This window comes from Strix aluco, chromosome 2 (assembly GCF_031877795.1).
Source record: "Strix aluco isolate bStrAlu1 chromosome 2, bStrAlu1.hap1, whole genome shotgun sequence".
NCBI classification, from domain to species: Eukaryota; Metazoa; Chordata; class Aves; order Strigiformes; family Strigidae; genus Strix; species Strix aluco.
Genome location: NC_133932.1, coordinates 78,201,321 through 78,215,585, shown reverse-complemented (window position 1 = coordinate 78,215,585; position 14,265 = coordinate 78,201,321). Strand labels below are relative to the sequence as shown.

Sequence of the window (14,265 nt, the reverse complement as noted above, 5' to 3'; positions counted from 1 at the left end):
TTAGGAATGCATAATGGAATTTTCAACTGCATTACAGTTTAGCAAGCATGTCTTTGTAAATCACTTGTGGCTATTTCAATGGTGAGTTAACTAGCTTCTGTTTTCTCAAGGGATATTTCTAACTTTCAAGCTGGAGTACTTCCACTTTCAGCTATTTTTCTTTGGCCTGGCTTTGATTTATACAAATGCTAATTGTGGGGGCTTTGAATCTGTGTGTATACATAGTTTCACAAGGTCATACACATTTTTAATGAACTGGCCAAAATGCTGCTGCTAGGTTGTTTAAGATAAACAGATCACTATGTCTTCTAAACATTGTTTCATTAATCGGTTCAAAAAGAGAAAAAAGAATTAACAGCAATACCTGTATAAAGCTGATTTTTACTTTTGTTTCCTAAAGTTATATCTTCATTGTCTTTTACAGGCATCAGAAGGTGTCACCTTCATTGGACCTGACACACATGCTATTCAAGCTATGGGAGACAAGATTGAAAGCAAATTGTTAGCCAAGAATGCAAAGGTCAACACAATCCCTGGCTTTGATGGAGTAGTCAAGGTGAGAAATCATTTAATTACTGTCTGCCCACTGTAGGAACACCGTCTAAATCGAAGTACACCTATTGAACGTCTGATGCAGAATATAATTTCAACTTTTTTCACTAACATGTAATTAAAATTGGGGTATAGATTTGTACTAGTGAGAGCGTTTAGGAGAAGAGAAAGTCCTTCATAATGAATGACGTATTAAAGACTGTCTCTAAAAATATTTGCTTTAAATTTAAACATGAAGGCAGGTAAATGTGTTAAATATCAGGTGTTGATTTGACTATCTGCACATGTCTTCTTGTTGGCAAAGATCTTGACAGCCCTAAGTTAACAGTGAAGTTTGTTAACACTGTATGAAGTTTCCATCTTATCTGTGCTGATGGTGTAGATTTCCATGTGTTGTAAAACTTGGGGTGAGGATGAGGGGAATTTGGTGTGCCCCTGTCCGAACCTACAGCTAGTGTTCTTCCTGGGGTTTTAGAAGGAATGATTTTTAACAGTTTTCTAAAATTGGTTGTTTCTTTATATTTTTGTAAGGTGAAATAAAGTGTCTTTGGTTTTGGTTTATTTTCTGCTATAGTGATTAAGTATTGGGCTCTTACAGATTTTTCCTATGTGCTTTATATACTGTCTGTGTATCCTTTAAAACCTTCATTGTATATGCCTAAAGCTTTGGTGTATTGCAAAGCGTAGACCACCTGGGTTGAAATTTTTTATGCTTGACATGCGAAGTTTAGATTTTTTTTTTCCCAAATAAAATTTGAATAAAACTTTGCACAAAAAAGTGAAAAGTTTGTTTCAGCAACTCTTTAGTGAAGGGAAAGCTTTTCAGTTTTATTTATGACAATTGATATTGACCTCTGATCATCATAAATCTTATTTACATGATGAAATAGGAAATGTCAAGGTAATTGGGAACCACTGAATATATTGATAGAATGCAGACTGTGTTTTAAGGAGCAGCATATACCAGGGCAATGGTGTTCAACACTGTGTCAGCTAAGTTGGATTTTAAGCTCCGTTAGGAAGAAAAAACCCCAAACCCAACTGCATGAATAGAGGGTGAATAGAGTGTAAAGGGGCTAAGCCTCCACAAAATTATCTGTTCTGATGAGGATGTCTGGAGAACTTGGCTAGTGAGGGAGAATGATGACATCATGAAGTAGCTGAGGTCAAAATGCATGAGAGTGTTCTTCAGTATTCGTGATGGAAATGCCTGGTGAGTGTAATGCTGGGCAGTGGGATATGCTGCAAGAGGTAAAGGTGTGAAGACTCATTTCTCTTCTGGAGGACTCTGTATGAGTGTTAGGCTGGCATTTGTGGCAACGCTGAAGTCTGGCAGTGACAAGTTGAATGCAGCATTCCTTTAGGTTTGCATGTTTTAGCAGTCCTTGTGTATGTGGTCCTTTAGCACTCAGAAGGTTTAAACAGCAGCCAAGCTACTGTGGATAAGATCCTCTGTTCTGTCTGATATCCTGTATATTCTTCTAGAAATCCTGAAAATAACTTCCAGCAAAACATCTAATTAGGAGATAACTTTGAACTAATCATTAAAGCCCACAAAACTTTTTCTCATGCAGAATCAAATGCTCAAAATGCTGGTTTTATCACTATATCAAGTTAAAACTTATGTAAGGGTCTGTTACCCTGCTAATGTAAAGAAACAAAACTGGCAAAGTAGGATAGTGGTTAATGAACAGCAGTATAACCAGTGAGACTGAGCTACTTACCTGTATGTACTTGTTTGAGACCTTTAATTGCACTGTTTTTTGACAATTAATCTGAAGTTCCTGAAATAAAATGAAAGAACATAAGTGATCTGGATGACAGTTGCCCATATGCAATGACAGTCTTAACAGCAAATGAACTGGAATGTGGGATTGAGTTGACAGCTCTAATCCTTGGCTGTTGAAAGGAACCATGCAGTAGTTATTTAATCCTGAAGTGTCTATATATCAATTTTGCATACCTCAGCCTTGCACTAGTTCTCATTATCTGAAGAGTGTTGATGATAAAGAACACAAGATTTAAAAAGAAACCTGCAGTGTACCCACCAAGTAAGAAAAAGGAGAGTCCACAGGTACTGCCAGTGTTGTAGGTTCCATCAGAAAGGGGAGATGAAACTTCTAGGATAACCAGTGTGTTGGTTACCAGTTCTAGGAAGTAAAACTTGTGATAATGGATATTATCCTTGCTATGGATCTAAATACGTGCCTATGTTTGTCCTCTGATGCCCTTCCTGTGGTAGTGTCTTTTGCTCTGATGAATACCTGAGTAGTTAGGTCATACAGGATGCCTGATCTTTGGTTAGAGCTTGATGGACTATTTTGCCAATTTAGACTAAGATAGGCAGGGTGAAGCTGTGTGACACCAGGTATAATCAGAAGAGCAACATCAGAAGAAACTGGAGACTGGATAGGGTTTCTGCCATTCTATGGGAGACCTGTCTTAGTCACAGTGTTATGAAGCTTTCAAAATCTTTGAGAGTTCTTTTTCTTGAGAAACAAAATTTTTAAGGTCCTAGGAAGGAGTTAAGTGTCTGCTCGATACTTGAGTTGATTAGAGGTGGCTTCATCTTTATAGTGGAGTCTAATAAAGCTGGAAGACGACTGCATTCATGCTGATGACAATGCCAGAAGTTAAGAAAGATCAGTTGCACATACTCTGTGGATGAATTGTTAAAGAGAACATAGAGTAACAACTTCTAGTGCTTTGTATTCAACTCGGGACTGCACTGAAAATCTTTGTTACTTTATCCAGCACTTGTTAAATAGTGCTGCAGATAACGTAGGTCCTTAATGAATAAAGGGTGTTTTCCCCCTCTTATTTATGTTGCTTAGCACTTACACGTAGTAGACACTGGAGTTGCGAAGCTTTCGTAACATCAGAAAAATTGCCAGTGAGTAGAAATTAAATTAGAAATTTAAGAGAAAGGAAGCTCTTCAGTGCAGTTAAGCATCTGGAAGGATTGAAGAGGAGGATGCTTTGCATAACAGACACAACTAACTTCTCATACAGACAAACACTGTAGCAAATATCAAACTGAGAATAGAAAGAGAGAGTGGAGAGGGTAGTTTGACAAAGAGTAATTTTCTTCTCATCCCTGGTTCAGTTTCTCTCTTGGCCAGTGCAAAGGTTATCCAGTCTACACATGTAAGGAACCTGAGTCTGGTGCTGTCAGCTACAGAGCCAACAAAAGCATTCAGAGGTAGTTTATTTCAAATTCTGTAACTACAATTAATTTCCTAAAACCTGATTGGGAGAGATAGTGGTAAATAGTCTTAATCAAAAGAATTCATGTTAATCCACTTGAGCAATGGCTATACTAAGAGCTGAGAAGATGTATTGTCTGTAAATGAGTAAAGAAGAATAAATGACAGGAAGAAAGTGGAGGCTGAGTTAAGTGTAGAAGGAGATGTCATGTTAAAAAAATGGCAAAGGAATTGTTTCACCATGTGTAGCCAGTTTGGTTTTATGGCTGGTAGAACACAGCTGGTAGACCCAGAATATTAATGTCTCTGGGTGTCTACTTAGTTTCACTAATGTCAGTAGACACGCTGAAGGTTTTCAGCAAGGCTATGAATTTACTGTATTTAAGTTTTCAGGTATCTGTTTTGGCTGTATTCTTGCACTGGGGTATTGACATTGGTATTAAATGATCACTGTATTGCTGGAGAGGTTGTTGGAGACTAGAAATGAAGTGGAGGTTCTCCAAGCCCAGCACCCTCAGCCATGAAAACTATTATGTAGTTCTTCATAATTAATACAGTGTTTTACAGCTCTAGGAGTCTCTTAAACAGCTTTATCCTGGAATTCCTCTGCATCAGAACAGCTTTGCTTTTTGTCTCCACCTGCTGGTACCTGGCAGAGAGGCATGTACATGAAATTAGGTTAGAAATTCTTAGGCTAAATGAGTATTTTATGTCTTTTGAACTTAATGAAATCAGCCATTTGTAAAAACACCATGACATCATTTTATAACTCTTATGATTTTTATAAACTTGTACCATTACTTGAGCATTTTTATTTGCACAATAAAAAGTGGTGCTAAAATTATTTATTTCTTTACAGTCTCCAGTTTATTTTGGGAAAATGGTAGTGTAGCTAATGTGTTTTTTGGAGGAAACAGCAGTAAATCATTGAGGATTTTGCTTTTAAAAAATTACTCAAAATGCTTTTAGTACCAGTGTGGTTTTGTATGTTTTGCACATATGGACTTGTGTGTTATGCAGCGTCATAGCATTCAATTTTTTGGCCCCCCCCCCGGCAAATGCTGTGTATCTCTATGAAGTTCTTTGCACCAAAAATCTAAAATAACTGTCCTAGCTTCTTAGGAGTACTCAAACCGCTGCTGTATTTGTGTAATCTGCAAGTGAAATGCATGATACTAAAACATACCTTCTTAGGGAAAAAGATCGAAAGACCAGAGATTTCAATATGTCAGTTGTTTATTAATTTTTTTGTTTATTAGTTTCTCTTTAAAGTACAGCATATTTTTGTTTTCTGTTTCAGAAATGCTCTTTGAAGGCTAAAGAATTTGAATATGCATTGATTTTTTTTTTTGTATCTGAAGTTTGGGCTCCAATATATTACAACTATAAAAGAAACAGATGTTGAAAGTGTAAATTAATAACTGTGCTGGGCAGATGACTTCAGCCTGTTCAAGCCAGAACTGAGACAATTAGTGCTGCTGATACGATGCCGCTTATTACTTAGTTGTTGTATGTGTGTATAAAAATAGTGGTAGTGAAAAGTTCCCCTATAATGATTTGCAGCTTGTCTTCCTGTGGACTGCAGTGTATCAGTTAGCCACTTGTTTGCAGGTAACGAAGTGAAAAAAAATTACTCTGTTTGCTTCCCCCTTCTTAATTTTATTTTGCAAATATATGAGTGAATTTGCAAGAGAAAAGAAATGTAAAAGTTTCCTTCTTGACTATAATCGTGGCTCTTCATCAGTCATCACTCTTCCTGCATTTTGTTCAAGAGGCTCTAATTGTCTGCATTTGGCAGGTTTAACACTTCCTGACAGAGAGGCTATTAAGGGGAAGTATTCTCACATAACTGTCACAGGCAGGAACAAAGAACCTTCAAACTCAATGTGTGGAAACCACTAACATTCTTAAATGACCCTTTTCATGCATTTTATCCCTTTAAGCTAAAATTTGGAGGGTGCAGGCTCATGGAAAGCAGCAAGGTGTAATAAAACAGTAAACCCTGATTTTTTTTTTTTTTTTTTTGGGGGGTGTGTGTGTGTAGTTTTTTTGCTAGATTTATCTCTTGACTTAAAAACAATTGTTATTTGGAAAAATCTCATTAACAGATGTGACTGGAGTAAAAAGACTTAAAACTGATGTTGCTTTCAGGACTGCTTTGAACTTAACAAGCACCGATTTGTGGAGCAGACTAGCTAATGAAAGGAAATTAAATTTTCTGACAACTTCCCCTGCCAGCCCCCTTATTCTTCATGGGGCTGTTACTAGGTACTGAAGACTTTTAAAGAGGATTTTGTTTTATTATCGGACATAAATGAACCAGGTATGAACATTTCTTATGTATTTTTTTTTAAAGTTCTGACCTGGGTGCTTTTAAAACGGATTGCCTTGAAAGCTTTAAAAATATCAGGTTTCATTTTAATGTTCATAAGTCAGCCCCCATAGTTTCAGACACACTTAGCAGCTGGTGGTTTCCAGACATTACTGCCTTCCATACAAATTTTTTAATGCATGTCATGGAATAGTATAAATATTAGCAAATTTGGATGGAATTTTCAAACTTAATCCATGCCACTGTAATTTAACCCTTTTTCTTTCTGGGAGTATATAATGGAAAAATATTGTTACCAGTAGAAGAAACCAGAATTAACTACTGCAGGAGAAGAGATTTGGTTACTAAGAAGTAAAACAATTCAAGTATTTTGGTCTTTATTCTCTGGGTTTTCTAGTACTTTTTTCTGTAGCATGCTATACTAGTATGAGTCAGCTGAAGCAATAGGTGGCATCAACAAAAGGATTTTTCTAATTGTCGTATGTGAGTAATGAGGGGACTCTTAAATGGAAACAATTATGTGAATCTTCTCATTTCAGATACAATTGAAAATTATGCATTTAAGGTTTATTCTGTCTTTAGAATGAAAAATTTACAAAAGTAAAATGCTTGTGTTCTTTTTTCGTTAGACAAAAAAATTTGTCTTTAAAGAAGTTCTGCAAGATTTTTTTCTGAACCTGAATCACTCCCAAACAATAGAGAATCTACTCCCCCTACTGACAAGAACCAGGAAAACACAAGAAATACCTGTGAGGACAGAAACAAGCTGGCAGTGGACAAACTTTAACGATCTGATTTATGGTCCATTATTGATTGTAAACTTCTAAATTCTAGCATTAAATTCCTACAACTACAGAAAATCATTTTGCGATCCTGGTTGTGTTTCCTGTCAGCTGATTCCTCGTTGCTTTGAGTTTCTCAGTGTACTAATGATGAGGTAGAATTTACATTCCACTTATGGTATTAATTTTACATTCCTCTGGCTGAAAAGGGTCAGAAGGTTGTAAAATCAAACATTAAATGAATCAGAGGAGACAGTAGTGCAATATATGACTGCCCTCAGGACATAGTGCAATGGCTGATGGGATTAACGTTGGGTCTCATTTCCTGCTTTTACAGGATGCAGATGAAGCTGTCAGAATTGCAAGGGAAATTGGTAAGTTTTTAAATTAGCTATGGTGGGATTTGTGTGCCTCTCAGCAGACATGGTTGACTAAATTGAATGTGTAATAAGTAATCCCTATAGAACAAATAATGTTTTAATAGTTTTTAAGTTCCCTGTTGCCTATGGGGCTGGAAGAATCTAGGCGTTAACGCCCTGTCTCTTAAATCATCACATTTTAGCTTTACAAACTGGACTTTACAGAACAAGTGTAGCCATGATATGTGGAATGCATGTAATATACAGTAATGAGTAGCTTGCTAAAGAAGTTATTTCAAGGTATATCTGCAGTTGGACATGATAGTCAGAAGTTAGGCATGGTACATTTCTCTTTATATGGAGGCTGACACCAGTGGTGTTATGATCTTCATCACTGTGTTGGACTGCAGTTAGCTTGAATATCATCCAGAGCACCAGCCTTTCTTCTGTGCTTTCTGGAATAAAGTCACTATTCGGCTTCTGAATCTCTTACAGAATGGTGAAAAGAGCAACCAGCAAACTGTCTGGGGCTCATTTTGATGAAGGTTAAGTGTAATATGTGTTTAATGAGTTTTGGCTTTTATTTACTAAAGCTTAATATTAGGGAAAATATTAAACCATATGCTTGAAATTACACATGTTCTTAAATGCTTTCTAAAAGAAGAATCTAATGCAATAAGATTTTTTTTTGTATGTGTTTTTTTTCCTGTTTTAAGAGGCAGTAGCCATGAAAAGCTATTTAGGTTCATCACAGGTACATAATTCAAAGGATGTATCTGCATTTGAAGCTTCTCTTACTGATCTAGCTACAAATACATCTCACCTGTGTCAAAAGCTATGGCTGTGCCTTATGTGCCAAATAGAAATTGGGACTTGCACTGCTGCAGATGACTTCTCAGAAGTGTAACACCTTTCCACTTTTGAGTTTAAGTTGGGGCTTTTACCCTTCACTGGTTAATTGCTCTGAAACCCTTCAGTGTAGGCTTGCCTGGCTTTTAGGCTGACACAATTGAAGTCAGCATTTCTGTGGGTCAGCCTTTATGTCCCTGTTGGGAAATCAAGTGATTACTGATCACTGTCATGGGAGCAGAAACAAAAGGAAGAGGTTATCAACCAAATTGGAACATTTGGAGGAGAACTGTAAATAAAATTGGTTTTAGTCCTTAAAAAAGACATAGTGACTTTATTTCAGTTCAGTTTCATTTCAATAGTCTTTCTTGCAGGAAATCTTTAAGAAATAAGAGCAAGTATTTTTAAGGCAGTTTTGATTCATGTAAGTCAGAAGGCATTCAGTGGCTTCCTAGATATCCTTTAAAATGTATTCTTGATTAATTTTCTTCTAAGTTCTGGTGTTCTGTTGACTGGTTCCCGTCTTTGATATCAGTACACTTTGGAGGTCGTTATATCAAGGCAGTTTTAAATCTTGTAGATATTAAAGTCAATTAGAGACAGCTGGGTGTTGCTTTATCTAGATGGTAAATTTTTAAACCATTTTGATACAAAAAAGGTTTGTACTATGATGCCATGTAGTGAAAGAAAAATGTCCTTTCTAGCTTTTTCCCCACTTGTGTTTCAAGCAGTTGATCAGTTTGGTTAAGCTGTCTAATCATGACCACTGATTGGAATAAAACCCAATGATTTGTAATTTCAAAGGATCTGAAATAAGATGAAATTAAGGTCTCTTATGTATATAATGCATTTGTCCTCTTATATAAGGCACTTGATAGGCAATTGAATACTTTCAGGGTATTTTTAATTTCGCTTATCCAGTCTTCCAAGAATGCTTAAGTAATTATTAAAAAAAAATTCATCATGGGCCAGCACTTAAAACTCTAAACCATTGTGTAACGTTCTCTTGCTGCCTGTGTGTTCTCCTGCTTATCCCTGCTATGTTCTGGCTGAAGATCCTGTAATAGTGGAGCATGGCACTTCAGGGTTGAGACATTTCCTTTAGCTGTTTCAGTGCCTGTTATTTATGGATACAAATTTGGAAGTATCGGAGTAAAACATACCTTTTGCCCCTCGTGAGTTGTCAAGAGATAATGTGATGGAGATATTAGGCTAAATCAGGAACTGGAAGAAGTTCAGGCACAAATTGCTGTATAGGCTCATTTCTATAGTCTTTTTTCCTATTTGTCTGTGTGGTCTGTTTTTCTCTTGTGATCCTTTCTGTGGTGCTTAATCACATTGGCTCTTTTCCCATGCTACTTTTAAGTCTGTTTGTAAGTTGTACATTAAGAAGTGCTGGCTTCTTCATTTCTGAAGCATTGATGAAACTCCAGAAAGTTTTACTCTCCAGTTTGAAAGGTTTGAACAACTATGAAGTGCAGTCAGTTAAACTAAATTAAAGTCGATACAAAGCTGAAGAGGTGAAAAACATGCTTTTGTCAAGTTTCATTTGACATGGGTTTAGTTAGTACTAGCTTTTCACTAATGGAGATGGAGAAGGATCTGGTGTTGCCACATGTAATATTGCTCAGACTGATATTGCACAATGCATTCTGTGCTCTACTTACCTGCAACTTTATAAAAATGGTTGAATGATATCTAAACCCATGGTGGCAAAGGGTGGGAACTAATATCTATGGGATACCAGAAGTTTGTTTACTCCTTCTAGCATTCTGATTCTCAGAATAGTAACTGCCCTGGAAACAAAGCGGTCCTAACTTAATATTACCTATTTAACAGCAAAAGTATGCCTGATGGTCTTCAAATTTGCCAGCTTTTTACCTTCTTGCTTTCTAAGATCTTTTTATACCCATCCTTCAGATGTGTTGCAAGAATGTAAAATTGTAGAACAAGAGTGGCTTTTATTCTTACATGCAATTTTAATTTCCTGTAAATTAGTATCTAATTTGAGGGAAGGGTTGAAAACCTAACACCTACTCAAATGTGCCTGTTTTGTGAGACTCTTCATTGCTGTTGTCATGGGTCCTTATAAACGTCATTAGAAACTGTTTGCATGCCTCTCCCTTCCTGCAACTAATCCAATCGGTCCACATGGGCACACTTAAGCAATTTCGATTGCTGCCAAATAGTGCAAAAGTGGTTAGGAGAATGATGAGTAACGCATCCTGATCCCAGAATCCTGTACCCCATATGTACGCAAAATTTAGATTCTAAAAAGCCTTCCTTGCTTAGCACACATCAGTCTGGTATTGGCTGAAGAACTGCTATTTATCTTAGTTCGGTGCCCTAGAGAGCAAGTAGTGTGTAAGTATTTGAGCATATTTGAGCAAAAGTTCAAGTGCCCTTATTTTGAGTGACTGGCTAACTTGTAGAGGTCTGTTACAAAGAATTTTTCCTTCTCAACCTAAAAAGCTGTATGTATCTTTTCAAAACAGGCCTTACTTTGATTTTTTTTTTTTAAATTTTTTTTTAACTATATTGTAGCTCTCTGGAACCTTTAACTGCCTTGCATACAAGTGTGATTGACCTGTAATCAGTATACATGAAAAGTGAGGGTGGGATGGAGTTGGGGAAAGCAGAGTGGTCCTACACTTGGTGACTGATACCAGTAACCTGTGTATCCTACCTGATAATTCAACCATGTGAGTTGTGATATATGAACTCTTATATTCTGTAGAATATAAAGACTCACTAAGGCTCACTGCCAACATGCTTATTTTGCTGCTGAAATGAAAGAACAGTAAATTAGGACTAGATTCTGCTTACAGAATTAAAATCAGCAAGCCATTCAAGAGACTGATATTGTTAGACTGAAATTGTTAGCATAATTGATGATGATTTTTTTCAAGTACTTGTACCACTGAATAAGATAGATTAGGTGATGGAAATTGCCATAGTGAGTTTGCCACAATAAGGCTTAAAACAATGCTTATTTCAGAATCAGACTTACAGCCTCTTAAGTTGGAGAGCGTCTCCAGCTGGCGATAGTGTTGCCAGAGGTATAAGTTCGCTACTATTACCGGGTTAAATCTAATCTTGCATGAAAATCCTACAAGATGTGCTCTTTGCTTTATTTCCAGGTAGCCAGTGACTTGTCTAGGAGCCTGGCAGTTGCCAGGGATCTGGAAAAGCAGCTACAGCATAGATACAAAGTACGAGTATAGTTGTGCTTGTGTAGATATTGCATATACTGCATTTCATGAAAATGAGTTGAACTTCATGGTTTGCTGCATGCAATGTACAGTTATGTTGCACATGCCCTTTTTCCTCTGGGATTGTAGAGGCCTTGAAAATACTTAGTATAGTTCTGGATCGAGCCCAATGTTACTCTGACTTATCCCATACCCCTCTGTGGGCAGCATCAGATATTTCATAGGAGAACTTAAGAGACACTCCAGCAAGCTTATTGCATGGCTCTGTTTGGTCTTACCTTTATACCTAGTAACTAGAGATTACTTTAGACTCTAAAGCATGAAGATTTATAGCCTTTTGGTCATCCCTGCCTGTAGGAACTTGATTTGTGCTCTACATATACTTGTCCATTACCTTTCTACAGCTTTCAGCTACACAAATGCTCTGTAGCATGGGGTTTCACAGTCTAATAACATGTTGGAAACTATTTTATTGATTTTTTTCTGTTTCTTTGTTAATGTTCTCTTTCCTGCCTTCCAATAAACACTACTGTTTCTTATGCTTGTCATGCCTTTTTTTTTTTTAATGTCCACTTCAGTCTTTTTAAGCATAAGGTTTTCCAGATCTTGCTGGTTTTAATTAGCCTCTCCTGAACCTTCTTTCAGTTAAATGACTTTGGAGAGGAGGTGGACATACTGTATTGCTGTCACTTGACAGAGCAAGAGTAGATCTACATTCCAGAAAGAAACTGTAAACATTAGTTACACATATGATAGCAGACTTGACCATTTCTACTGGGAACCATATTCAAATGTCCCTTTCTGTCCCCACATCAAAGGCTTTTATGGAATGTGTCTTCAGTTTGCAATGACTGATGGACTCTTCTTGCCAGACAGTATCAGCTGGTCTGATATGTGGCTTAATGTTATGATTTTCATTAAACATATTGGAGACAAAGGCTTGAAGAATTTTACACTATCCCAGAAACATCAAAAACTTTCCAATCAGATCCTTAATTTTCAATTTGCTGTACCTTCATGTGGGCAAAAAATTAAGCTTGCTAATATGAATAAGAAATTGTTTTAGGAAGTTGCTTTGAAATAAAATACTGTACTACAAGATAAACAATCATTACTAAACCAGCTTTTAAACAGCATACTTTGTTACTGTACCTTTCTAGCTTCGTGAAAACTAAGGTCCTGACTGATATTAAGGTATCTTGTTCTGAGAGTACACTATTACCAGTTATACACAATGCTTTCAGATTTATGCTGCTCATTTTTTCTTACTAGTTGTCAGTTTGGGGAGAATTATTTTTATTGTAAAAGAAAAAAAGTTGTAATAGTCTGTTTTCTGTGATACTTACTATTAAATAATATCTGAGCAGCACAGCTTGAGGTGCTCTGTTATTTAAAATGTACTGCACCAGAAGTGTTGATAAGATACAGGTTTGCTTACTAAATCTCTTGACTAGTGGTTTATGAAGATCTGCTTATTTTTGCAGTTTTTTGAAAAATTTTACCACAGCTATAGCTTATTTCAGCAGTAACAAAGGAACAAATTTTTGTTCCTAAAGAAATGTGAGCTTAAAAAGGTCAAATGCCTTCATTCATAAATCACTTAGTTACTTAGGAATAATTAATTCAGTGCTTTTTTGGTATAAATGAAATGGAGAAGACAACCTTCTTGGCTTAAGGAATCACTGCATTGACAGCTAAGTCTTGAAAAGAAAAATTTCTCTTCTCCCTCCAAACAAAGTGTTCTAATAAACGGAGTTATTGTCTACTGGCATTATTGGACATGTGGTCAGTTGTCATGTTCCTCTGACCAACTGAACAAAGTTTGAACTTCTGTCTAATTGTTCCCCGCTGTTAGGCTACCCTGTCATGATCAAGGCCTCAGCAGGTGGTGGTGGGAAAGGCATGAGAATCGCTTGGGATGATGAAGAGACCAGGTGAGATGCTGTCCAAAAGCTTGCCTTGATGAATGCTGCAGTTACCAAAGTCCCATTAAGCCACTGTGAGCTGACAGTTGAGCAGATATGAAATGTTAGACAGAGAAATTGGATATTATTTGGTTTTCTCCCTTTTGTATAGTGAGTGGTATACTTCGGGAGTTTGCATGCGCCTGTTAAAAATTAATTTTTGCATAAACCTTACAAAACATGGTCCATTAATTTGAGTAAAAAACTGACACAACTGCCTTTAGTCAAATGATAGACTGTAAATCTAGACTGTAAATAACATTTTGCTGTATTGCCTTTCAGAATGCTGATGTATTAATTGTCTGTGGGTTAGGTAGAATATTTATTGGCCCTGATTCTCAAACATTAATGCATGCCATTAGTTCTGTTAAAGTTGATGAGACTGTTTATTCATGTGTGGAAACACATACTGTGTTTCCAGAATGTGCTCTAATAAATTGCATACTTCTGTGTTTAAAATATTTGTCTCAGCAAACTATTGTGCTTTTGCCTGTTTGAAACAATGTTTAAACACACAGACATTTTCATGTCTCTTAATGGTTGTTTGAATCCTAAACACTTTTTGTTACTGACTCAACGTTTTACAATTTGTTCTCTGCTGATATTCTAGCAGTGAGGAGCCTGTTTTCAATCCCATGTGTCACTGATATTATAGAAAAATGTGGTTTTGGATTTTTCAAAGACTTGTAACAAAAAGCCTAGTTTATCCAAAATTAGATAACCTTCTAAATGTTTTCCTTTCCACTTGGAGAGAGCAGCAGCACACATGCTGGAATCAACTCAGAGTATAACTCAAATTTTCGTTAGTTTAATTTAGTTACCTGCATGATTTCCCTGTCATATTTTTGTGTTTCCTATTACATTTTTGTTTGTCAAAACCTAAAATCTGGAAAAAAGAACAATGAATGGCTAACAGTTAAATGTCAGATTTAAAGAAAATATGGGGTTTTTTTGTACCTTGCTACCTCTAGCCCATTTATATTCAAATCTAAATAGGAAAATAGTTTTG

General features: G+C 36.5%; 1 protein-coding gene across 4 annotated transcripts in view; it reads left to right on the top strand.

Moving 5' to 3' along the window:
- Nucleotides 1-14,265, top strand: part of PCCA (propionyl-CoA carboxylase subunit alpha) — a 289,977-nt gene that overhangs the window by 76,936 nt on the left and 198,776 nt on the right. For all 4 annotated transcript variants that reach the window (XM_074815375.1, XM_074815376.1, XM_074815378.1 and 1 more), the window contains 3 exons: nt 425-556; nt 7,210-7,246; nt 13,148-13,226. In XM_074815375.1, coding sequence (XP_074671476.1) covers nt 425-556; nt 7,210-7,246; nt 13,148-13,226 — 248 coding nt within the window. The remainder of the gene's footprint in view (nt 1-424; nt 557-7,209; nt 7,247-13,147; nt 13,227-14,265) is intronic.